The 26,255-nt window shown below is 49.4% G+C and overlaps 1 protein-coding gene across 3 annotated transcripts in view; it reads left to right on the forward strand.

The window, feature by feature from the left end:
• Nucleotides 1–26,255, forward strand: part of LOC147748976 (gametocyte-specific factor 1-like) — a 657,206-nt gene that overhangs the window by 398,851 nt on the left and 232,100 nt on the right. For all 3 annotated transcript variants that reach the window (XM_086964771.1, XM_086964760.1, XM_086964780.1), the window contains one exon: nt 352–446. In XM_086964771.1, coding sequence (XP_086820897.1) covers nt 352–446 — 95 coding nt within the window. The remainder of the gene's footprint in view (nt 1–351; nt 447–26,255) is intronic.

Below are 26,255 nucleotides of genomic sequence, written 5' to 3' on the forward strand. Positions count from 1 at the left end.
AATTCTCTCTTGAGTGTCTGTGCAGTTCTGCATTTTTTCGACACTTTAAGAGATTATTTTTGATTGCTCCTAGGTCCACGCACATGGGCGGGACTATTCACTAGATTATGACTATAACAGAGATACCCCTACTACAGAACTGGAGTTACAGGACAGAAACTACTCCTTCTCAGTCACAGCAGGTGCTGAATTGTATTGGGTGAAATGTGTATCAAAGGTGTGAACTGTTTTCTGTTAAACGTTTTCATATTCATTGAGAAACTTCAATATTGAGTGGCTGCAGATGCAACCTGGCTTATTTGGATTTAGTTTAGTTCTTTAAACTTAATTTACTTTCTTATTGTTTTTTAGCACTGGACCGAATACGCTATTGGAGCAAAAAAGCAATCTCTGCTCTACCATCCGGGCTCCAAAGTCTCTGCCATATGTGCTTCCTTGGAAAACAAGTAAGGAAACAAATGAATTATATAGCACTTATGGGCGAAATTGGGTTTGCTCATATTCCTTATTTGCCATTTTCTGTAGTTCATCTGTGCCACGTTCTTAGTGCTGATGTGCTTCACAACAAACCATGGTGGAGAGGTATTTTATTATGATCATCAAGTAATGTAAGATTCAAGGAGATTAGGACTTGTCCACCCCTAAAGTCATTAGGTTTTAAGCTCTATGAATGATGATGATGGAAGTCAGTGACCAATCCATGTTTAGAAAACTTTGGCAGTCTTGGGGAATTTTCCAGATGCACCTAATCTCCGTTCGATAGGTACATAGTCATTAATTGTAGCTGTCGCCTAGTGTGTGGCTAAACAAATTTCTCTTCCACAGTTAATTGAATAGGTTTTGTGACACTCACTTTTTGTGTGCAAATTGAAGAAAGGCGTGTGCCTGAGATGTCGGACTTCAAATATTCAAGCTCTTCTCCTGCATAGCATCTTCATTTATAGTCCTATGCACTGAATTGTTTGTTGTTTTTTCTGGCTACTGGATACAAGTGTGAGGTTTTTTTTTTTTTTTTTTGTGTAAGACCTTTATTAATCACAAAGCAGTTGACACAGCATGAGCCTACAACCCTGGGGCCGGCTCGCTACGTTAATACCATTAACCAACATTGTAAATGACTGTTCCATATGAACACCTCTACAGTATGATGCAGAACCCTGTTGTGTATCGTATGTATGGCTAATAGCTGGTAACAGAAATGAGTCTTACATTTTCTCATTTTATAACAAGAACAATAGAACAACATTCCCCAACTTAGACCGTACAGTGTAACCCTCACGTGCTACATTTCAGTTGTAATGGCAGTTATAGTTCCCCCCAATTCCCGCCGCCATCCTGCACATGCACCTGTGGTTACCCATCCATTCGTCCAATCCATTCAATCCAAGGGTCGAATTTCCTCATTATCCTGTAGGGAAGCAAGATATTCCTCCAAATAACCCTAAATACTTTTTGGTCTGGCCTTTGCCGGTAATAATTCTTCATAAGTTTGTAGTTTGTCTCGGCAGATGGACATGTCATGCAACCATGTTTTTACCTTCGGCACCTTGCGACTGTGCCAGCATTGTGCCACTTGCCTCTTAGCCAACAATAATGCTACTGCACAGAACTTGCGCTTCAAAGCCCTGAACTGTGGTACTATTCCCAGCAAGCAGACTTTGGGTGTACAGTGTACCTCCTCCTCCAGAATAACAGACAATGTGGTAGTAACCTCCACCCAGTAACTCTCTACCTTGGCGCAGTCCCATGCCAAATGCGCAAAGTCCGCTCCCTCCCTGTTACACCTTTTACATCTGTCATCCTCCTGTAACCCGAATCTAAGCAGTTTCGCCGGTGTGTAATAAATTTGGTGAAGGAATTTAAAGTGAATAATCCTCAGATTGCCGTTGGGTGTAAGTATCTGTCAGGGCGCAGGTGCTAGCCCATTCTTCATCTGTCAATGGTGTGTCAAGTAGTGCATCCCACCGCCCCTTTGCCTTCAACTCGTGTCCAGCTAGTTCTGATTGTGCAGCTGAATAAAGTCTAGACACCAGGTGTGAGAAATCGTTAGTTGTGATCAATAATTGCAGTGGTGCAAGGCATTCTGGTTCCGCAGGGAACGTTGGGTAGTGTTCCCTCAAGGCTCTAGTGAGTCTGAAATATGTAAAGCGAAACATGGATGTTTGGTTCTGAACATATCCCAGTTTGTCGAGGCCTACGAATTCGCCTCCCTGAAACACGTCCCCCATCCTATCAATACCATCTCTGTTCAGTAGGGACATTCCGACACTCCCCAGTGACTGACAGCTCCTGATGGTGGTGTAGCATCATGGCCGGCGCATACAGTGGGGTCTTATGAGCCAGTTGCCCCAGTCTGTGCCAAGCTTTGACCATAGTGTCCACCGTGTTAATATCCCTAGCATGTAGCGGGGGGCGGGTATGTGAGATTATTGCTGTGAGGGGAACAGGATGCGCATTGCTCTCCTCTATAGCTGCATGGGCGAGGTATGGAACCGCATGGTACCAATACGCCCCGTATTGCGCCTGCGCGCATAGGTAGTATAGGAGGAAATCAGGCACACTGAAACCGCCCTGCGCAAGTGGAAGTGTAAGAGTCCGCAGATCCACACGGGCCTGTTTGCCCGCCCAAATCAGGGTCCTCACCAGGGAGTTTATTCAACGGAATATAGCCTGCGGCGGTGTGATTGGAATGTTGTTAAACAGGTATAGTAGTTTGGGCAGTACGTTCATTTTAACAACCGCTATCCTGTCGGCCAGTGAGAGGGGCAGATGTATCCAGCGCTTGATACTGTCCTCCAGTTTCGAGAGCACCACACCGTAGTTCGCCCTTAGCACCTCTTCTGGATCTCTATGGTACATGACCCCTAGGTATCTGATCGGGTCCTGTTGCCACTCTAGCGGGAAATCCACTACGAAGGGGGAGGTGGTGTCAGTGAGGGGTATTATAGAGGATTTGGACCAATTTATAGCTAGACCCGAGTGTCCCCCGAATCTGATGTATTCCCGGAGTAGGGCGTTCAAGTGAGTCTCAGGGTCACGGACATACAGTAACATGTCGTCCGCATACAATGATATGTGAAGCGGCCTGGCTATGAAGTGTAGAGCCGAATCTCTGTAGTTCTGCCGTATCAGACAGGCCAGAGGTTCCAGTGCTAATGCGAATAATAGAGGCGAGAGCGGGCAGCCCTGCCTCGTCCCTCGCTCAATTGCAAATTGATCCGAAACGTATCCATTGATTCTGACCCTGGCACGTGGTTGCGTGTAAAGCAGGGAGACCCACTGCACAAATCGCTTAGGAAACCCCATTCTATTTAGGACGGTGATCATATATCCCCATTCAATGGAGTCAAACGCCTTTGCCGCGTCGAGCATGGCCGCCACCGCTTTGACCGAGGGCTGTAGGTAGTGCGAGAGTGCAAAGAGAGTCCTAGTGTTATGCGTGGTTTATCTGGAGGGCACGAAGCCAGATTGGTCCGGCAGGACCAAACTGGTCATCAGAGGCGACAGCCGCTTGGCTATAAGTTTCGCAAGGATTTTCGAATCCACGTTTATTAGTGACAGTGGTCGGTACGAGTCGCACTCCTCCGGATCTTTAGATGGTTTGAGGAGAGCGATAATCATGGCTTCGCGTAGCGTGGGGGGGAGCACCGCCTTTTCAAATGAGGTGCCATACATATCCACTAAGTGTGGTGCGAGGATGTCCGCATATTGTTTGTAAAATTCCGAGGTAAACCCATCCGGGCCAGGTGCCTTGCCATTCGGTAGTGAACCTATTATCTCAGTTACCTCATCCGCCGTGATAGGCCTTGCTAAGTATTCCCTATGCGCATCCGACAGCCAACCAATCGCCACATCGTGCAGGTAGTCATAGGTGTCAGCAGCCGGGGCTGTGGGCTGGGACCTGTAGAGTGACCCAAAGGAATTAACAAAGCATTTCAATATGTCTGCAGCATGAGTCTGTGGTTCTCCCTCCTTGGTCTTCACCCTAAGTATCGCAGTAGGACCTCGACCTGTGCATATTTTCCGAGCTTAAAAAAGCCCCCGGCCTACCTCCTTCTCCAAAGGCTCTAGCCACATGCGTACGGTTCAGGTATTTCATTTCAGAGTCGAGAGTCTGCGTGCTCAGTGTGTACTTCCCGGAGTTTAGCTAGGTGGAGGGCATCCTGAGTGGACTCATATAGGGATTCCAGGTCCCTCATCTGCTGCTCGCATCTGCGTATTTGGGCCCTAATATCCTTAAGAACCCCCGACGTGGTGCTAATACAGACCCCTCTGATCGTGGCCTTGAATGCCTCCCAAAGGATGCAAGGGTCGTCAGTCGACGGAGCATTAAGGTCAAAATAATCCTTTATCGCCTTTTTAATGGTGTCTGCATAAACCGTGTCAGTTAGGGCACGCGAGTTAAAGCGCCATTGGCAGGGAGGGGGTATATATCGTGGGATTTCCAACTGCAAGAGGACGGGATTGTGGTCCGAAAGTGTGCGGGGGAGCACCTGCAGGTGACGAACCCACAGCGCCAGGTCTTTGGTGCCTAGCCAGTAATCCAGCCTGGACCAGCTGTTATGTGAAGCCGTTATGTGCGTGGCCCCAGATGCGTCGGTGTTTCTCAACCTCCAAAGATCCTCCAAACCCAGGTCTTTCATCATGTGTCCCACCAGTAGGCGTGACTGCTTGTGTTGTTCTACGGAATTAGATGATCGGTCCAAGCCGTCACGGAGAGTCATGTTCCAGTCACCCCCACATAATATGTGCGTGCTATTGTGCTTTTGCAAGTGTCCCCATACCTCCCGGAAGAAGTCCGGGGCGTCCATGTTTGGACCATACACATTCAACGTCACTCTCTGGCCTCTCAATGTACCTGATACCAGCAAAAATCTACCAGATGGGTCCTGCGTTACAGTGTGAGTCTCAAACCCCACCCCACGCTTTACCAAAATGATCACCCCTCTAGAGTAGGAAGAGTATGAGGCCCTGTAAACCCCCTCCGCCCACCTTGACCCCAACTGAGCGTGTGTGTGTGGTGCCAGGTGGGATTCCTGTAGGAATGCTATGTCCACATTCCACCTTGTCAGGCTGGCGAAGATCTGTCTTATTTTACGTGGCTGCGAGAATCCTCTAATGTTCCATGTGAGAACTTTTAAGCTGCTTCTACCCGACTCCCTTGACCCCATCAAATTTGAATGACACAATGCGTGACAGCATCCCCCCTGTCAACTGTATAGGAGTTGCCAGCTCCTCCCCAGTAGGAGTCCTAATTGGTACAGCGGTAGCCAGAACTAACGGGGAACCAGCACGAAGAGATACGTCATACTCTGTCGGTCTATATATACATTCAAACAACCCGCCACCCCTTACCCCACCCACTCCAGCAACCCCAACCTGCCGAAGCCATTCCCATCCAGTGCACCATTCCGTAACATTCACAACCATAACTACAGTGCCCAGAACCAAACTCTTATTGGGTTATACCCACACAGAGGTCCGCCAGGGGCACAACTCTCCACCCGGTGTACAGGTGTGGGCGATACTAAATAAGCTGTATGACACGCAGTTTAGGTGATCATTCGCCGCCCCCCCCCCCCCACCTCCCCCCGAACACACATCAACAGTGCCGCAGATTGAACAATATGCCTGGAGCAGTGCGACCTCAACGTAGTTACATTATTTAAACAGCAAAGAACAGACCCCTCCGTCCCCCACATGTGTTGATCGCCACACATAGTGTATCGGAACCCGCAAAGGTAGACTGTGAGTGAAGCGTGGCAAAGCTAGTGCATAGTAAGCAAAGTATATCACACAAGGTTCAGCGGCCCACTATACGTGAACCGAGCTTCACAGTGTAACCGCCAAATGGCACCATTGTTGCTCGTCAGTGTTGGTCAGTACAGCACAAATGAGGGGGCATGGATCGTGGGGCATTTACAATCCAAAGTCAGTATTACCCCCACATTATCGAACAGTAGTCTCTGTGCCCCAATAGGCCCCATCCATCCAATCATGCAGTCTATGTTGTACCAACACCACAATCGTTCACTCAGGAGATCAGAGTCATGCGGGCCCTCCAAGTGCGGACAACAGTGGTCATGCTAGAACGCATGTATTCGGACAGAACAAGAAACTCACCATTGGCAGATTAAGAATCAACCCCATGCCTTCAGTCCGAGTCACGGTGCTGTTCATTTTGCGAGTTGTCCCTCATCTCGCGTTGCACCTTCTTAAAAAATTCTTGTGCTGCCTTCGGTGACGTCAGTACAATCGCTTTCTCTTTCCATACCACCCTTAGGCGCGCCGGATACATCATCGAATACACAATGTTCAAATCACGTAATTTGGCCTTCACTGTCGTGTATTCTTTCCGGGCCTGCTGGACCGCAACCGTGTGGTCAGGATAAAACTCTAAGGAGTTTCCCTGATGCTGAATCTTCCCTTTTTCTCTCGCTAGTCGAAGGATCGTGTCCCTGTCGCGGTAGTTGAGGATTCGCGCCACAATCGGTCTCGGCGCGGCGCCAGGAGGTGGTTTCGGGGCCAGTGATCTATGTGCACGCTCCACGATGAATAGGGGCGATAAGGCCTCAGCCCCGAACAAGTCCTTACATAGCGTTTCCACGTAGGTCTCCATCCGTCCTGTGTTGGTGGTCTCCGGCAGGCCCGCGATCCGTACGTTGTTGCGTCTCGAGCGTGCCTCCAAATCCTCCTCCTTCGCTCTGATCACCTCCAGTAGTCGTTCCATATCTGCGCACTTTGAGGTGGAGGCTCGCGCCTCATCTTCAACCGCGGATATGCGTGTTTCGGCCTCATCCAGACGCTCGCCATGCTTTTCCTGCCGTGCCGCCATGCCGTCCATTCTGCAAGTTAGGTTATCCAGCTTGCCATTAATGTCCTGCAGGTTCGATTGAATCGCCAGTAGGATCTTTTCTATGTTATTGTTGGGCACAGGCCCTGCCCCATCGCCATCCTCCACCACTTCGTCGGTTGACTTCTGCGCCTTTTTGGCCTCAAATGACAGTTTCTGCTGTTGCTTGTCCGGCTTACCCATGGTGGTGGTCGGGGATACTGTCTTCCTGCTCGTGGGCCTCGATGCCCTCGTAACTCTGGTCGCCGTCGCCGTGGTGATCCCCACAATTGGTGCGTCCGCCGTTGGTTATACCGTCCCACAGCGTTTTGTAAAGGGCAAAGTTGACACTTGCCTGGGTGTGAGGTTATGTGGCCGATCGCTGGCTGCCCCGCCGCCCAGCAGTCCTACTCAACGTGGCCGGCCAGTGGCCACTCAGCAGTGCAGTACGTGCGATAGGGTGTGGCAACGCACCGTGTTGATGAGCTCCCGGGCCTCATCGTCCCCCGAGGCGGAGTGTGGTCGCAGCAGGCACCACTCTCGCACACTGCGTACAATGTCGCTAGTCAGCCAGTGCAGTACGTATGCCCTCCATGCAGGTACAGACTCGTGACAGGCAGCAAACCTCCGCTTCCGCTCTGGTGGACCAACAAGGCCGGGGCCTTTGCGCGCTGACTGGAGAGGGGTCAGATACGCATGTGGTTGCTAGTCAGCCCTCGCTACTCCGTCAGGCACTAACCTGGGCGCTATTGAAGAGGTGCACTGTTCTCTTGCAGGCTGAAGGGGCAGGACAGCGACATCGGAAGGTTCCTGGAGCAAGGCCGTACCCCCGAAGTGTAGTAGTCGGCGCAGACGGACGAGCGTAGACTGGCCGCCTCACTCAGGTCATGCTTCTGTCATCCAGCGCTAGTTATCCGTCAGGCACGCGGACGCGCCTCCACTTTCGCCAGCGAACAGTCCTGCAGTCCCCGCTGGTTGCGTCACAGACAGCAATCACCTCTGCAGTTACTCCGGAGGACCAGCAAGGCCGTGGTATATGCACGGTGTCTGGAGAGGGGTCAGCTATGCCCGCGTTTTCTCGGAAGCAGCCGCCATATTGTCAGGCATTAGCCTCGGTGTTATTGAGGGGGCCCCCGGTACTCTGTATCGTGAAAAGGATAGGGTAGCGACATCGGAAGGTCCAGGGATCAAGACCCTACCTCCGAAACGCTGTTTGTGGCATAGATGGACGATTGAAGTCTGCCTGCTCCATTCTCGCTGTGCATACGTCCCCCAGCGTCGGCCATCTTGTGAGGCACTCGGACGCTCCATAGCCTTTACCGACGATTAAACTTGCAATCTATGTCTGCCGGGGGGCCCTCTGCACCACATCTAATGCCGCATCACTTCCCCCGTCTGCTGAAGTGCTCGGGTAGCGGGCGGCCGGGGCGATACCGGCGAAATCCACCAAAGTTGACGATCGCCCGGCGGAGCTGCTGCTCAGGCAGCCATCTCGCTGTGCGCCCCCTAGCGCCTCAGCAAGTGTGAGAAGTTGGCCTGGTATGCAGTGCTCACTATTCTAGTGATCACTATGTATCAGTCCAAACGACCCTTATTGATGATTGGTTGTAAGTCAACCTTATAGACCAGCTATCCTAGTAGCATGGACAAGAGCAGTCTTTAGGCTAAACTCTAGAGGGCGTGTTAAGCCAGCTGTTATACCATCATATATACCCCTTGAACACCAAGTGAAAGGACACCACACAAGTTGTGTTATAAATAAATATCCTTTTATTTTCATAACAACAACCCTGGACTCTTTATGAGGACAGGGTGCTAAGCACAATACAAAACTCTTAAGAAATACTGAAAGTCGCACAATTTACGCAAATGCCCGAGGGGCACGAAAAACCATATACTATGGAAGTGGAATGCGAATCACTAGCAGGTAAGTAACAGTTCTCAGAGACTTTAGAATCGCTAGGCCTACAATGCTGAACCCTTAGATTAGAAGCAGGAGGCCTAGGGGCGCCGTGTGCAAAGTGGGAACTCTCACGAGCAATGCGGGACAAAGTCTATGGATGCTAGTAAATGCAAAGTTAGTGTTCTCGGGCGAACCCAACTAGGTAGGTCAAAAACGAAAGTGGATCTAGACACTTAGAGTGGTTCTACGCTGGAGCACCGTGGTACTCGATTTTCCTAGCCATGGGGCTGCGGCTGCATAGGGTTCAAGTGTCGTCGGGAATCCTAGTTGACGAACCAGGAGCCTGAAGTGGAAGTTGCTGGCAGGCGACCAGTGAAGATGTTCCGGGCTGATCCAAGGATGGATCAGTGAAGAAGGATACCTGTAAGCAGAGGGGACCGAGTTCTGAATCACTAGCCAGTGATTAGGTTGGCACCAGGATGGCACCGGACGAGGTCACTCAGCCAGGCGAAGAGGTGACACTGGATTCTGCTGCTGCACGGACCAGGGCACTGATGTCGACCAGGCTGGAGGTCTGCGAGCTGTCCCACGTCGGATGTCTGCTGCTGGCGATGCTGGATCCGTTGAAGGAGGCAACAAGCCTTGGCTAAGGCAAGCCCACGTGGCGACACAGAATGGCGTCTGGAGTGGACCAGGAGGGTCCGAGGAAGGTCCCCTTCAAGAGGAGACAAGGGCCAGTCTAGAGGAGCTAGACCAGCGGTGAAACAAACGTAGGACGTCGTCTGGAGGGTCACTAGCCAACGGGCAAGTGACCGGACAACGTGGCAAGCAGCCCAGGAGCAAAAGGCCCCCACGCAGATCTGGTGGATGCTGGGGGGGCTGGACTTCGGTGCTCGTGCTGCTTGGGGTTGGGGCTTCTCTTACCCCAGTGCACCCACTCGAGGGTCCCTCGGCGGTCGTGCTGGTTCAGTGTTGTGCTGGTTCTGATGATAGCCGGGTCCTCTGGTCTCGTCGCACCCACGGTTCTCAGCTGTGCTGTAGAGGCAGGTTGAGGTCAGAGAGGGCAGGGAGTCCGGGTCTCGTCGTGCTGGTCGGTCTGGTTCCGGAGGAAGGACGTACAGCAAACCGCAAGATACTTAGTTGGTGCCTGCTGCTGCAGGGTGACTACTCCTTAGTCACAAGGGAGAAATCTTCAGAAGAAGTCTTGAGTTCCTTTCGTAGAAAGTAGTTTCAGGATTCAAAGATCCGGGAGTCTCCTGAGGCGGAAGCCGGGAGTGAATCTCTTTCTTTTAAAAACTTTGTTGTGTGATACTCTGCTTTTTAACAACACCTCCTTGTGCACTAAAACAGCGCTCCTAGCGCTGCAACGAACGCTACCTGTCGCCATCACTGAGGGCGAGGCGCCACGGCGGACACGCCCACCTCAGCTGGCCACGCCCCCCCCTGACACTATAAAGTGCGCGCAGCTGGAAAGCGCGACACTTTAATCCGGGAGTCTCCTGAGGCGGAAGCCGGGAGTGAATCTCTTTCTTTTAAAAACTTTGTTGTGTGATACTCTGCTTTTTAACAACACCTCCCTGTGCACTAAAACAGCGCTCCTAGCGCTGCAACGAACGCTACCTGTCGCCATCACTGAGGGCGAGGCGCCACGGCGGACACGCCCACCTCAGCTGGCCACGCCCCCCCCTGACACTATAAAGTGCGCGCAGCTGGAAAGTGCGCGCAGCTGGAAAGCGCGACACTTTAATCCGGGAGTCTCCTGAGGCGGAAGCCGGGAGTGAATCTCTTTCTTTTAAAAACTTTGTTGTGTGATACTCTGCTTTTTAACAACACCTCCCTGTGCACTAAAACAGCGCTCCTAGCGCTGCAACGAACGCTACCTGTCGCCATTACTGAGGGCGAGGCGCCACGGCGGACACCCCCACCTCAGCTGGCCACGCCCCCCCCTGACACTATAAAGTGCGCGCAGCTGGAAAGCGCGACACTTTAATCCGGGAGTCTCCTGAGGCGGAAGCCGGGAGTGAATCTCTTTCTTTTAAAAACTTTGTTGTGTGATACTCTGCTTTTTAACAACACCTCCCTGTGCACTAAAACAGCGCTCCTAGCGCTGCAACGAACGCTACCTGTCGCCATCACTGAGGGCGAGGCGCCACGGCGGACACGCCCACCTCAGCTGGCCACGCCCCCCCCTGACACTATAAAGTGCGCGCAGCTGGAAAGCGCGACACTTTAATCCGGGAGTCTCCTGAGGCGGAAGCCGGGAGTGAATCTCTTTCTTTTAAAAACTTTGTTGTGTGATACTCTGCTTTTTAACAACACCTCCCTGTGCACTAAAACAGCGCTCCTAGCGCTGCAACGAACGCTACCTGTCGCCATTACTGAGGGCGAGGCGCCACGGCGGACACGCCCACCTCAGCTGGCCACGCCCCCCCCTGACACTATAAAGTGCGCGCAGCTGGAAAGCGCGACACTTTAATCCGGGAGTCTCCTGAGGCGGAAGCCGGGAGTGAATCTCTTTCTTTTAAAAACTTTGTTGTGTGATACTCTGCTTTTTAACAACACCTCCCTGTGCACTAAAACAGCGCTCCTAGCGCTGCAACGAACGCTACCTGTCGCCATCACTGAGGGCGAGGCGCCACGGCGGACACGCCCACCTCAGCTGCCCCCCCCCCCCCCCCCCCTCCCCCCCCCCCCCCCCATCCCTGACACTATAAAGTGCACGCAGCTGGAAAGCGCAACACTTTAATCCGGGAGTCTCCTGAGGCGGAAGCCGGGAGTGAATCTCTTTCTTTTAAAAACTTTGTTGTGTGATACTCTGCTTTTTAACAACACCTCCCTGTGCACTAAAACAGCGCTCCTAGCGCTGCAACGAACGCTACCTGTCGCCATCACTGAGGGCGAGGCGCCACGGCGGACACGCCCACCTCAGCTGGCCACACCCCCATGTTCCCTCTCACACGGACATAAAAGATGTGTCTTGCCAGGAAGCGCAGCGGACGGGCGCAGCGGGCGCGCCGTCAGCGCGCCGAAGGCGCGCCAAAGGCAAGCCCGTCTGGGCCCGTCCGGGCCTGGACCGGGCCCAGGGCCAGTCCCCCTGCCTTTTCCACTAGCCCTGTCCGCATCTGCTGGACTACTGCCCAACTTCACTCGCTCAATACGTGCCTTTGCCCGACCAGCCCTCGCTGCATCCCTAATCACCTGGAAACCGCTCATTACCTCTGCTCACAATGCAACTTCTCACTCCCGCCCTGCCAACCTCGTCTCTCCCCTTGCCCACCACCACAGCTATCCTCCTCTAATCAGTACACCTTGCGAGCAGGTTTGATTAATTGCCGGTCTCTTCCCCGTCACGCCAATGACATCTGGATGTCCATCTCGTCTGATGAATGGGATATTCTCTTTCTAACCGAGTCTTGGATCACAGACTCTTCCTCGCCGGATATCTATCTGGCTATCCCCCCAGGTTATGACATCAAATGCCTGAATCGGGCTGGAGGTAAGTCTGGAGGCGGTCTAGCCGTCATATTTAAATCCTTTTTCCAGCTGACTTTCACTAAACTTGCTGATATAGGTACAATCGAAGCCATGTACTTCTCTGTCTCTGACTCCGCGTCAGTAATTTTAGCTGGCACACTAGTTTATTATCCCCCCCCCCGTCACCGCCCCCTCCCTCACTGCCCTTGTCCACTTATTGGCGGATCTATCTATTAAACACCTAAACTTCATTGTCCTGGGCGATTTTAACCTCCACATAGACAACCCGCTCTGTGCTAAGGCTACCAACCTGGTGGATACCATGGAGAGCCTCAATCTTAAACAACTGGTTGTAGGTCCCACCCATGTGGCAGGCCACACTCTGGACCTTATATTCGCCAATTTTCCGCTCATCACTGTTCTTCAGCCTCTCCCTCTTACCTGGACTGATCACTACCTCATTCCATTCTCTCTCACCCTGGGACGCAAATCTGCCCCAATGGCCCCTAGGAAGGAACTGGGAAGAAAGTGGCACAAGGTTACTTGCGCTACCCTGGACCCACTATTCCACTATCAGTCGGAGTACCTCTCCCCGGACATCGATGAAAATGTTTCTAGGTTGAATTCCACTCTCCTTAAAGCAATTGATTCTATTGCCCCCCAGATAACCATCTCCTCCACTAGGTCGCGACCCTCTGCTCCCTGGTTCTCCACCCCCCTTCGGGAGGAGAAAAGCAGATGTAAGGTTCTCGAACGCAAGTGGAGACTTAACTACGACCTTGAAGCCAAACATCTTTACAGAACGGCCCTAAAACAATTCCTTAAACTTAAAAAATGCGCGATGAAAGACCACTTTGCCGCTCAAATTAATAAAGCTAAAAATTCATCAAAAACGCTCTTTAGCATCGTTAAAGACTTTATTAACCCTCCGGCTAGGGCCCCCCAGAACACCGCTTGTCAGGCTCTTTGCGAGGGACTCTCAGATTTCTTTCTGGAAAAGATCAACAAACTCTGTGTCTCCTTCCCCACAGAGTCTGTCACCCCGTCTTCTTTCACTAGTCCCCCAGAGTCTCCGTCCTTCCTTTCATTTAACAAACTCAACCAGGACGAGGCTATCAGACTACTCATTTGCTGTAAATCCGGTGCCCCCTCTGATCCGGTCCCCGCAAAAATCATGGGAGAACTGGCGCCTTCACTTGCCTGCCCTTTCCTTTCCGTCTGGAATGCCTCCCTTCACCATGGCTTCTTCCCTACCACCTGGAAGGAGGCATTGGTGATCCCTATTTTGAAAAAGGCAGACGCAGACCCCGCTGTCTTTACTAACTACCGTCCCATTTCCCTTCTTCCTAAACCCGCCAAGGTCCTGGAAAAAGCCGTGCAGCTCCAACTTACGGAATATTTAGAAGACCATTCTCTGCTTCATGGATCTCAATCCGGTTTCAGAGCCGGATTCAGCACTGAGACGGCCCTGCTGGAAGTATCTGAAACCATCCGAGAATGCGTGGACAGGGGCGAGGAGGCCATGTTGGTTCTCCTCGACCTGTCCGCAGCATTCGACACGGTCTCTCACCCCATCCTCCTTGATCGACTTAAGCAGATAGGCATAGGTGGCACTGCCCTCAGCTGGATCGAGTCCTTCCTCTCATCCAGAAGTCAAAGGGTACTGTTACGTCCTTTTAAGTCGGAGAAAAAACCTCTGTCATGTGGGGTGCCGCAGGGCTCCGCCCTCAGCCCCCTGTTCTTCAACGTCTATCTGGCCCCCTTGGCTGACGTTGTGGAGTCTTACGGAGTCAGGGTGGTCTCTTACGCTGACGACACACAGTTGGTGTTTTCCTTTCGGGACCACTCGGACTCCGCATTCCTCAATTTTCGCCAATGCCTCAATAACATCAGTGGCTGGATGACTGCGAACCACCTTAGATTGAATGCAGATAAAACAGAGGTTCTGTTTTTCAATCAGAAAACCTCTATCCCCTCCTCTTGGTGGTGGCCCACGGCGCTTGATCCTGCCCCGTCCCCTGTTCACTCGGCGCGGAATCTTGGTTTCCAATTTGATGACTCCCTGTCATGCAAAACCCAGATCAATAAAGTTACTTCCGCCTGCTTTATGAAACTACGCATGATAAGAAAGATCCTCCCCTATCTCCCCCTGGATTCCCGCCGCACAGTCACCCAGGCCCTCATCACGTCCCACTTGGATTATGCCAATAGTCTCTATGCAGGGGCTCCCCAGTACCTGATAGGCCGGCTGCAGATTGTCCAGAATGCTGCAGCCAGACTGATCGGTAATATCCCGTACCGTCAATCTGTTTCTGCCTACCGGAGGGAACTCCATTGGCTCCCTGTGGCTAGCCGCATTCAGTTTAAGGTCCTCACCCTTACCTATCGAGCCGTCAACAACTACGGTCCTACTTATTTGAAAAAACGGGTCTCGATATCCCGCTCCACTAGATCCCTGAGATCCAATGACCTCCGCCTCCTGATCTCGCCCCGTTTCAGACTGTCTAGAACCGGTGGCAGAGGTTTCAGTGTCATTGCTGCCAGACTGTGGAACTCCCTTCCACTTGAGCTGAGGTTCTGTCCTTCCGAAACCATCTTCCGAGCCAAACTTAAAACCTGGCTCTTCTCCGGACTCTAGTCTCTCCACTTTTCCTTTTTCTTCACTCCCCCTCTCCCTTGGTAAACCCTGGATTTTAGCGCCGGGACACCCCTTCGGGGGTAGCTGCGCGCTCTACAAACTACATAAAATAAATAATAAATAAAGATGATCTAATTTGGGAAGGGGGCCCGCTCCTATCTTTATACTAAGAAAAGGGGCTGGCACGCGACTAGGTCCTGCCCATGGGTGGGACCAGGAAGGGGGGTGGTTACACCCCTCTCCCCTGTCCGGACTTTCCCCAGCTCAGGGGCTGGTGTGCCCCTGGAACTGGTTCAAGCCGGCAGATGCATAGTGAGCACCGGGGTGCCACTTGCAGTCACCTTCCTTCTCAGCCCTGCCTACCTGGGATACACAAAATCCTGTCTGGGATGGTGCTAGCACCGCCAATGACAGGAAACCCATTGTCCAAGCTCTCCTCGCTGGAAGGACTCCCAGCAGCAGGTCAGACTTGTGTCTGTGGTGGCAGCATCCATTTTGTGATGCTGAGGCTCGAGTTAACTTTAACGGGGGTTCACAGTTACATACATGACGTGTCCCTCTAGAAGGGTGGAATGCCAACCCCGTCGCCAGAATTGGCGAGGGGTTAGTATTCCAATTCGTATAACACCTTACTCAACATGTTTTGATAAAGCGATACCAAAGATAGCAAATAACCGCGAGGATTATAATGCACTTAAGAGTATATGGTACGCGTTATCATGGAACAGCTATTAGGACTTGGTTCTGCAAGCTGCAGACGGGCTCAGCTCATGCCAGAGCACCATCTCACATAATTCCAAGCACTCTGCCTTCAGGATTGTTAAGGCCTGCCATAGGAGTGACTGATAGGAATACATGTGTCTATTTTAGGGTTAGATATAGGTATACTATATCTAAAGCAAAGGGCGATTACACCACCTTGCCCCAGCTGTCGTGCAGCCAGTTGTGTCATATTTGGATTGCCAGCCAGGGGTGGCATAATACATGCTGCAGCCCCTTGTAGGCCCTGGGTACACCTATGCCCTGGGTACCTAAAGTACACTGTACAGGGACTGATAAGGTGACTCAGTATCCAATTAGATATGTACCTAAGGTACATGGAATCCATTTTACAGAGAGAGCAGTAGGCCTGGGGCCCTGAATAGCAGGGTCCCAGGTCCACTAAGTCGGAAAACCAGCAAAACACCAGGCAAAAAGTTGGGGGTAACCATAGTCAGGTATCCACCCTCCTACAACAAGATTCTGGACTTCTGAGCTGGGCCTCTATAGGTCTTTCTGTTTGGACGCCTTTCAAAACCTTCAGAAACTAACTTAACTTGCCTTCTTCAGTAGCAGAGTACATTTTGTTTTCCTTTTCTGGTTGAAAAATATTTATTTATTACAGTGAGAAGTTGGCCTGGTATATGCTGTCCACTAATTAAAGTGGGCACCTTGCACCAGTCCAAACGACCCTTATGATGTATGAGGTCAAAGATAACCTTTAGAAAGCTATCCAGGTGGTAGCTGTGGTGAGCAGCCTTCAAGCTTAATCTTGAAGGAATGTAAATCTGCTTGTTTTACCAGACTATTGCCTCCTGAATTAATTAAATGAAAGGAGAACCACTCAGTTATATAGAAATATGTATTTATTAATATAACACTCTCTAGTATCTTCTACCCGAGGATAGAACACAAAACACAATATGAGATCAATATAACAGTTGTAAGTAGCACAATTCACAGTGGGCTCCAGGGGGAGACCAAACCATATACTAAAATAGTGGTATTAGAACCACAACTCTGGTAAAGACAAGGTCTGGAGCACGTAGAATCGCTGATTTCCCAAGGAACCACCCATGGTGAGTAGATGGGGGACCCCACGGAGGACGGGTGCAGTGTGCTAACACGACAGCAGGCTCCGTACAATTCTGTGGGGAAGTAGCGGTTGCAATTTTACAGTTTAAGGACCCTTCTTGGTGGACTTTGAGGAAACCCTTCAGAACATAAGAGGTAGGAGAGCCACCCCACCCGTGGATACTGTAGTTCCAGAGTTACCTATCCCAGTGGTGCCAGGTGCTTAAGGTTGAAGTGGTGTCGGCAACCGCAGTCGTTCTTCATGGAAGGCTTCGAAGAAGTACTGCTGCCGTGAAGGTGAAAAGGGTTTTGGAATCAAAGCCTGGATTCTGGAAGGAATGAAGAAACCTGAAAGCAGAGGGGACAGAGTCTGGGTCACTTCAGAGTGACCAGGGGCTCGGGAGTCGAATACCCACCGATGTTGGGTGCTTCAGGTGCGAAGAAGGGATGCTTGACTTTGCAGCAACGAGGACCAGGAGACATCCACAACTACTAGGAGCCAGATGCTAGCTGTCCTTCAAAGGATGTAAAGTGCTGAGGGGGTCGGTGTCCGGCTGGAGCACCAACAAGCTTTGGCAAAAGCAACCCATGCAGAAAGGTCAAGCAGGTTACGGTGAGGACTAGCAAGGTCCAGTGGACTCACCAAGCAATGGGGAGTCGAGACACGTCTGGAGCAACCAGGAAACCCCAACAGAAATTAAGATGACCCTCTGGAGGACCAACGGGCTGAATGACCAGGAGTCTCGAGTGGACCTCTAGTAAGATCACAAGGTACCGTCCCAAGGAGCACTCTGTGCGCGGAGGCTGGAGTCCTTTGGTGGAAATACTGTTCGGGGTCCGGACTGCATGGAGTCCAATACACAGGCTCAGTAATCGCCAACAAGCATATGCACTTGCAAATGGACGTGGTGCACAGGGGTTTGGGTTATGCAGTCCCCACGTAGGATACTGGCCTTAAACTTGGCGGATCAACCTCTGGGAGCTTTGGAACCCACCTTCTGTGTTGCTGGAATCTTCAGAGTCTGCTGGAGCTTGAGAGCAGTGGACCGGTTAGTTGCGTTGCGGTGCCTGTGAATGCAGGGGAGTGACTCCTTCACACCAAGGGAGATTCTTCAGTTACTCCAGTATTGGAACTTTCATAGATTCCCATGCTTGTATCATTCCCAGTTGAAATGGGAGTCCCCAGTATACATAAAATAGCAATAAAAACCATTACCAAAACAAAGTAGGCCTAGGCCATTTCTAGTTTTGTAACATATCCTCCTCTTTTTGTAGTAGAGCCCAAATAAATTGAACAATCAAGCTGATCAGCCACACCCCTTAGAACCCTACTGAGAATCTCAGCGCCTCAGATTTTCCACTGCACGTTGTGCAAGGGAGTCTCCACTGAGCTCTGCTCTGTTTTTTCCTGTTAACCTTACTTCTACAGTTGTTCACCTGTTTTTTCTTCAAGAGCTGCTTGGACTTAGTCTCAAGATGTCTGATAAGGAGAAGAAAGCCCTCTTTAAAACTTGTGCAACTTGTGCTAAGAAGAGGTTGTATGTGGAGGACCTCATATGTCTGACGGGCGTAGTCCTGGCGAATCTCCTCACCGAGGTGTAAAGGAAAGGAGGAGTGATATCTGACAGGAAATCCAGCTCTGTTCCTCCATCTTCTCCTCCAGCTGCTCCAAAAGCTTTTAAAAAGCCCTCATCTCTGTCCTCTTTGGTAAAATCTGTGAAGAAAGTTCACTCGTCGATGACCTTGTCAACGACCTAGTCGACAAAATCTTCAAAGGTACAGTCTAAGTCTGCTCCTTCAATTCTGGCTCCGTCAACTGGCTTACCAATGGTGATTTCCTCGTCTCCGGCGCTGACGATTCAGGGTTCCACGTAGACGCAGGTGGTGGCGTTGTCGACGATGGTAATGTCAGAAAAAGGCTACCCCCTATTTACTAGGTCTGGGAGCAGGGGAAAAGAACCATATATATTGTTGCAAAAGCAGACTCCCACCGACCTCTATCACTTTACTATTGGCTGTCTACAGCTCAAAGTGGGTCATTTTCAAAAGATTGTCTCAACACATCAATTTATTTAGTAATGATTTTGTTATTTATTTATAAAAAAATATATTTATATAAAAAAAATGTAAGTATTTTTTTCAGAATTAAATCTTTTTGTATAAATATTATTAAAAAAACACATTTCCACAATTTCACAGTTCACAATTGATTTGAACAAAACCTTACATATTATGGACTAATCAGTGTTCATTCTTTTTTGTATGTCCACTTGCTTAATCATAAAATGATTACTTCAGAAATTTAACAAATACAATAGATTACAGCCATAACCCATTCAAAAAACGTACACAGTCCTACTCCATACTCTCACTATCATACTACCTCCCAGACCAACACTGCATACACAGATGAACAAACCAAGGGATGGTAACATCCACCCTCCTTGTGCTGTGCTGGAATCTGGGATATCACACACTCCTGGCCAACGTATGTTTCAATGGACAATCTTACTATTCTCCATCTTCATCAGGGCCTTAGAAATAAATTTTTTACTATGTGTCGATAAATAACGTGTGATGAAAATTAGGGGGATCTATACAAACAAAACAGTGGAGAGACATTACAATGATTATAAAAAAAAAACACAATCTATTGTATATTTGTGCTATTCGTTTGAGTACCACCTTGCTTTAACTCATGTGACTTGCCCCTGGGTGTTTTTTGCATTGCTCCTCTAAGAACGCTTAAATAAACTTGATCCTATACAAGAATACTCGCTTTTTCCATATGCTTCATTATTGATTAACATGTCTAATTCCAGACATCCTCTCCCTAATGAGAAAACAAAAGAACTTGGCATCATGATTTCACAACGTTTACAAGCAATGTAGAACCAGATTTTAAAATAAAATTTTGAATGATAATGAAAAAAGTGTTTTGTATTGAAAGTGGAAAAAGAGAAAAAGGAAGAATGAAGGAAAGAGAACATTAAGAAAACCGAGAGGAAAGAAGGACACGGCTGTGAGCCTGCCTAGTTTCTGCACACTGTCCTTAGTGCGTATCTATTTAATGTACTCTTACATTACCTTGTTGTGAACTAGAAAGATATTTTGATAAAGAACTTTCTATAAAGTGTGAACATGGTCTTGCTGGTTGCTGCTACATCTCGTAACTACGATTATTGTTGACTGGGCAATAACCCAATCACTACTGTGAGGTGGCAATACAGTAACTTTCTTATTACTCTCTCATGGTGTTTAGCTAGGTATAATAAGCTCTCATACCTGCGAAGAAAACCTGACCGAGCCTTCCAACCTACTCGATACCGGCTGGATTAATATGGCTTCTGTGTGGACTGTCACCTGGAATTCCAAGCCTAATCGTCTGTATAAGTTTAATAAGTAAAACCAAAATGATTTTCATGTTCTGTCAGGATTCAAATATCTGATCAAAATAGCTATGACACTATTTTTATACGCCCGTTTACCCAAAGGGACTGACTTTGGTGCTTCTCATCTCCTCAATGGAGCCCAGGGCTACTAAATAGGGGTGTATAGCGTGTATATGGTTTCCCTGACCTCTGTATCAGTCAGGATTCCTGCAATCAAACAAATCTCATTAGGCTTCGATTGAAAAACAGACATGGATTCGTGAAAGGGAAGGCTGAAGGCCCAAACCTCTTTACACTTACCTGGAATGTCTGTCAATATATCCTTAATACTGGTAATGTATTTTTATAACTGCTTTCTTTTAATTTTCACAAAGTACGTTTCGATAGTTGACGGGGGATTATCTGCTGTGACCGGTTTTAATACAAGAAAAAGAGAAGGCAACCCAGACTGTGACTGTCTGTTGGTTAAGTCATCTCAACTACGTTGCAAATAGGCAGCCAGTATAAACCTTTTCAAATACCCTGTCTGCTCTCCCTAATACAGATTCAAATGGCATGGTGCTTGCCCTCGCTATACCTCTTATTTGGGGCCACTAATCAGGATACTACTGTACGTACTATTTTAAACTTTTACATAAAGGGTTAGTAAAATCGGCTGGCACAGTTTAAACTTAAACATCGACTTTCTCTATTGTCGGATATCGTCCAACATAACGGGAAAAGACGGGGCAAAATATGCTACAGTACTGGTGACCTGATCCTGACCCGGCTATCCATGTTACTATATTTGCAACGGTAATGGTCCTAGCTTGTAACTCTGTTCCTATTCTAGTTCTCTTCCAGGGGATCCTCATCAATAGTCATGAGCACTAGAATATTCCCGCCCATGCGCAGGACCCCGGAAACACAATCCTATATGTGCCCCACATATATGTATCTCCATATATGTATCTCCATATATGTATATACATATATAATAAAAAAGCGATTGAAGCCTTACACACACTAGAGCTGAATAATGCTGTAAGGACTCCCCATTATATCATAAAAGTATACATTAGAAACCAGGAAAAACCGTAGAACATGTTTTAAAACTTTTTAGGTCTCGCCTGCCAATGCCCTTTGCATTGCTGGCGAGAGATATAGAGGGGCACCAGAAAATCCTACCAAGAGGGCTTTGGAATGCGGATTATCACCAGTGCATGTGCGCCAGGCGCGCTCTTGCCATTTGCTCCTCCTCCTCATTCCCCCCCCCCCCCCATCCCCATCCCCCATTAGACTTGAAAGGAAGACGCTCGCACACCACCATTTGTCTGAGCCTCGGCGTCGGACTTCAAAGGCTGCACCACCCCCGCCACAGTAATGCCGAGAGCTTGTCCTCACTGTAGTCACGTTCCAGCAAAGTTCTTTCACGTTAAACTTTACTTTGCTTTACCTGCTTCGACTGGAATTTGCTGCAGAGACACTCAAAAGGGAATCTGAATGCAATTACCAACAAAATAATACATTTGCAAAAAAAATACATATGTATACACAGCACGTGTCAAAGCAAGATGGACACACATGCACACAAATCATAGTCTCACTCTAATATACCACTGTACTACCGAAAGTCCCTGTGAAGCACATATGTGAACGTGCATGCACACAAACGTCCCCGAGGGCTCCCTTTTGCCAATTTGGTCACAGTAAATCCAACTTCCATTCACCTGCTGTGCCCTGCTACATCTTGCACAGCTTGGCACGTGGAATTTGCAAACTAGCTGCATTAGTCTAGCACGCGGCAACCTATACACCGAAAATGGCGACGCCAAACCATGAAACCTAGCCCAATACCATTCTGTATCAGCTTACAAGACCGGAACGCAATTAAGCGTCAATGGAAGATCTTGAAAACTGAATGACTGCACACAACAAGAATCTGAACTGGGAGTCACCATACAAAGGTCAGGCATTCAGCAATGGCACAAACTCTTATCTGAGGTGTTCGAGAGCCTTCTCCAGTGGTTGAGTGCACTGTTTATTAGGGACAAATGCCTTCAGGCGTCCCAGGGATTTTTTTTTTTTAATAATCCCTCCTTGGATATTTCTATTGTCCCAGTCCTCCAACTAATTGCAACAGACTACATTGTGACAGTACCATTTCACTCCATACCCCAGCAAAATGTAAAGATGTCAACTCTAAACAAACGCGCTGTATTTCAGGTGCCTGTCATTTCACACCTGCCGCTTCTGAATATGCGATCTGTGTGAGCCCGAATACTTTCCTTCAGCCCATGCGAACCCCGATGCATCGGCTAAATAGCAGGCGTGTTTACACACAACTTGAAACAGTACTGTACATGACAATGTAACTTTTCACACATGGGGCTGTTTTCGGATATATACGTTTGATCTGCAAAATTTACGAAACCTATGGACTTTGTTTCAGAAAATGCCCCCACCCATTGAGGTGGAAAGAGTCTATATGCTTGACAATGTGGGGATGGGGGCGCCTCTCTTCACACACCTTCACAGTAGTCTATTTGAATATGACAAGTGGCACATCAGCCCACGTCAGGGCTTTTGTGCCAGTCACTATGCATATGCGAGATCACAACAAAGTAAGCACGCTGTTCTCAGCCCCAGGGCCTTTTCAGATGCAGGGGTGCATCTTGGTTGCAGCGTTGGGGGGCGCTCAGCTCAGAGCACTACACAGCAACAGGCCCGGCGAGGCCCGACAGCCTGGATTTAATCAGTTGCATTCCTTCCCGCTGGCTCCAAACTCGCAGATAGGAGTCTCCAGGCACCTCTGCGCTCGCCTCTCGGGCGCACTCACACGCTGCCTGGGTACAATCTCACGCACACTCACAAGCCTCCTAGACCGGATCTGATGCGCTCATACTCTGCTTAGACACAATCATTCGCATGCACACTCACTATGCCTAGACACAATCTGATGCACACTTCACCTACACACACAATGCACACTCACTGTGCCGAGACACAATCGGATGCACACTTCACCTACACACACAATGCACACTCACACCGTGCCTAGACACAATCTGATGCACACTTCACCTACACACACCGTGCACACTCTTACTGTGCCTAGACACAATCTGATGCACACTTCACCTACACACAATGCACACTCACACTCCACCTTCAGTTTCATGCACTCACACTTCAAATAGACACTCTCGCAGTGCACACCTCCCCCACCCACACAGTCTCATGAACTCTCACACGTCGCCTGGACACATTTTGATGTACACTCACACTTTTCCTAGGCACACTCCGCCTAGACACACTCACAGTGAACACACACATTTCGCCTAACACAGCCCGCAGTGCACGCCAGCGCCCTTAGGTTTGACACGTTCAGTGAAGCCCATCAGAGGTGTCTCTCTGTCTGACAGACCCGGTGAATCTGGTAAACACTGGCACGATCTGTGCCCCCGGGGGACGCCTGGCCAGGCACGAAGCCTCTGGAGACACGTGCATGCGTCCGCGCGCGCCACCTCCCCGCCTGCAGATGTAACTTCTGTCTCCCGGCCACCCCTTCAATTATTTCCCATTGAACTTTCACCTTTCATTTCTTTCATATCTGCATTCTCAGTTCATCTGTTTTCTTTCTGAATATATTTGTGATTTTTTTCTTCACTCATTCATGCCACCATTAATAACCCTTCAAATTTCCTCATTGCCGTCCTTGCTTAACCCTTTCCTCTCTACCTTCATATCGCACTCATTTCTCTTATCTTCAAAGGCTCCACCATCCAACTCCACCCTCCCAACTCCACCCTCAGTCCCTCGGGGACACCACCATGTCATCACTCAGCACCACAACAGCACTGTCCTTGCTTGCTACCAACAAGCATTGCCATAGCCAATAGGACTCGCATTAGGAAAGTGTAAGTTTTTGGCTTTGTGAATAACGATGCTATTAATTTATATATTTTCAAATCCAACACATATTAAAAAAAATGGTCATTTACAATACCAATAGCTCACACTTTCCTAATGCGAGACCTATTGCATTGCAAATGCTTGTTAATGCTTAGGAGTCAGGACAAACTCTCACATAAGACTGAAAGCATATACAGCTCCCAGGCTGCATTGCAGAAACATAGCCTAAAAAGGCTGAAAAGCAAACTCCTAGCAACATAGAGATAAACTGGCACCGTTTCTTGAAGGCAGTCATTACCCCCAGCTTCCCATCATGCCTCAGAGGTGACAGTTAGGTCAGTTGTTCTTTCCGGCTCCTTCAGGAAAAATCCTGGCTACACAGCTCCACTTTTTCTGATTTTAGTCAGAAATAATCTTTTTGGGAAATTATTGACTTACTTTGACGTCTTTCATCTTTTGAAGTAAGGTTCTGTTTTTTGTTTTTTTTGACAGTTTTGGGCATTTTTTCCTCTCAAAATGCCATCTCTTTTTGACCCCTGCCCTTCTTGTGGAATAAAGGCCAGGTCAGACTCTCATGAGGTCTGTATTCTTTGTTTGCCTAAGGACCATGTCCCTAAGACTTGTACTCATTGCCAGACCCTGTCCAAAAGGACTTTAAAGGACAGAGAAAGGATCCGTCTTTATGGGCTGGCAGAAAAATCTTCCAGTATCAGGTCACCGGTGAGGAAGGGCTCCAAAAGGGCGAGATCTCCATCTAGAAGCAAGGTCACTTGCTTTTCTGCTTCAGCGTCTGTTTCGGCGCTGAAAAATCTACCACCGGTGGATCATTTGTCCAAGAAAAGACCATCAACGGTGGGCTCGCCGTCTAAGACATCTTCATTCAGGTTCGTCGATGTCGAAGAATCATGATCTTCCGCAGGTGTCAACCCGGCGACAATCGGCGTCAAGGAGCAGAAGTCCCCCGTCAGCTCCACGTTCGGCGTCGAGGGCAGGTACCCCTCTGTCGTTGTAAGTCCATCGATGTCGAGGGGCAGGAGTCCTCCGCCATTGTCAACCCGGCGATCGGCATCGAGGATCGGAACCCCTCCGCCGTTGAGGAAAAAGAACCCTCCGCCGTCGTCGACACGGCGACGATCGGTGTTGAGGAGCAGAGGCACTTAGTCTTCATCTGCACGACAACGTGCTGCGTCGAGCAGCAGAACTCATCCGTAGTAATCGGCTCATCAACGTTAGACATTGAAACGAAGGGATGCTCAGGCGTCTGCAAGGGACTTGACGTCGAGGAACAGAGAAACGTTGTTGAGACCGGTTCCAACAACAGACCGGACGTCGAGAAGGAGATCCATGTCGGCATCTAGAGGCGCACGCCCAATGTCAAGACCCACTTCAGTAAGGTCTGGAGAAGGATCAGTGGTTCTAGGGACCGAATCAGCGTCCTGACACTCTTCCCCTCATTAATCAAGACATCCTTCAACGAGGCATTCACCATCTGCTTTCCCAGAAAGGCGTTCAGGCAGACCAAGTCATTGTTCTGCATTCTGTCCCTCAACTGTTGTTTTTGCACGTGGAGGAGACCTATGTCATACATTCACCCCAGTACAGAGATCTGGGCCTGAATCCATCGTTTTTTTGCACTCCACAGTTCAGACATGGCAAAATGCAAATCAGCCTTGACCCTGTGCCTCATGGGAACAGTCCAGCTCGAACTGCCAAGCCATGTCTTTCCTGGACCGGAATCAAGCATCCTAGGACCGGTTTCAGGTGATCAGCTGTGTTCAGCCAGGATAGCTTGACTCCAGTCTTGTGGCGAGCATGGGACTCACGTCTGAGCATACCCATCCCACTCGGGGTGACAAATGCAAAAACACCCGAGTGGGATGGGTATGCTCAGACTATGCCTATCACGGGAGCATAGGCATAGTTCCCACCCGAGGTCACCTTTGTGGTCTTCCACTCGATCCTCGAAGAGGGACTATTCTCCCACTCTATCGGACAGCCCTTTGTCGAGAGTGTCACAGATAGATGATATTAACACTTATCATGATGTGCTTCAGAGAGGAGCTCGGAAGCTGAACTTTGAGATGTCTACCCCTCAGGTGGCAAAAACCGTTATCTTTGAGACTCTGCATCAGAGAGCAGCTTCTCGTCAGTTGCTTCCCCTGGTTCCTGGTCTTCTGGAGCCCGTGATGGACATTTTCCTCACGCCAGCTGCGATTAAGGCTGCATCGGCTAGGATTCAAAAGAAATACAAGCCGGCCGCAACAGACCCTGTGTTGTTGAAGACAGATC

The sequence above is a fragment of the Lissotriton vulgaris genome, chromosome 1_1 (assembly GCF_964263255.1).
Source record: "Lissotriton vulgaris chromosome 1_1, aLisVul1.2, whole genome shotgun sequence".
Taxonomy (NCBI): Eukaryota; Metazoa; Chordata; class Amphibia; order Caudata; family Salamandridae; genus Lissotriton; species Lissotriton vulgaris.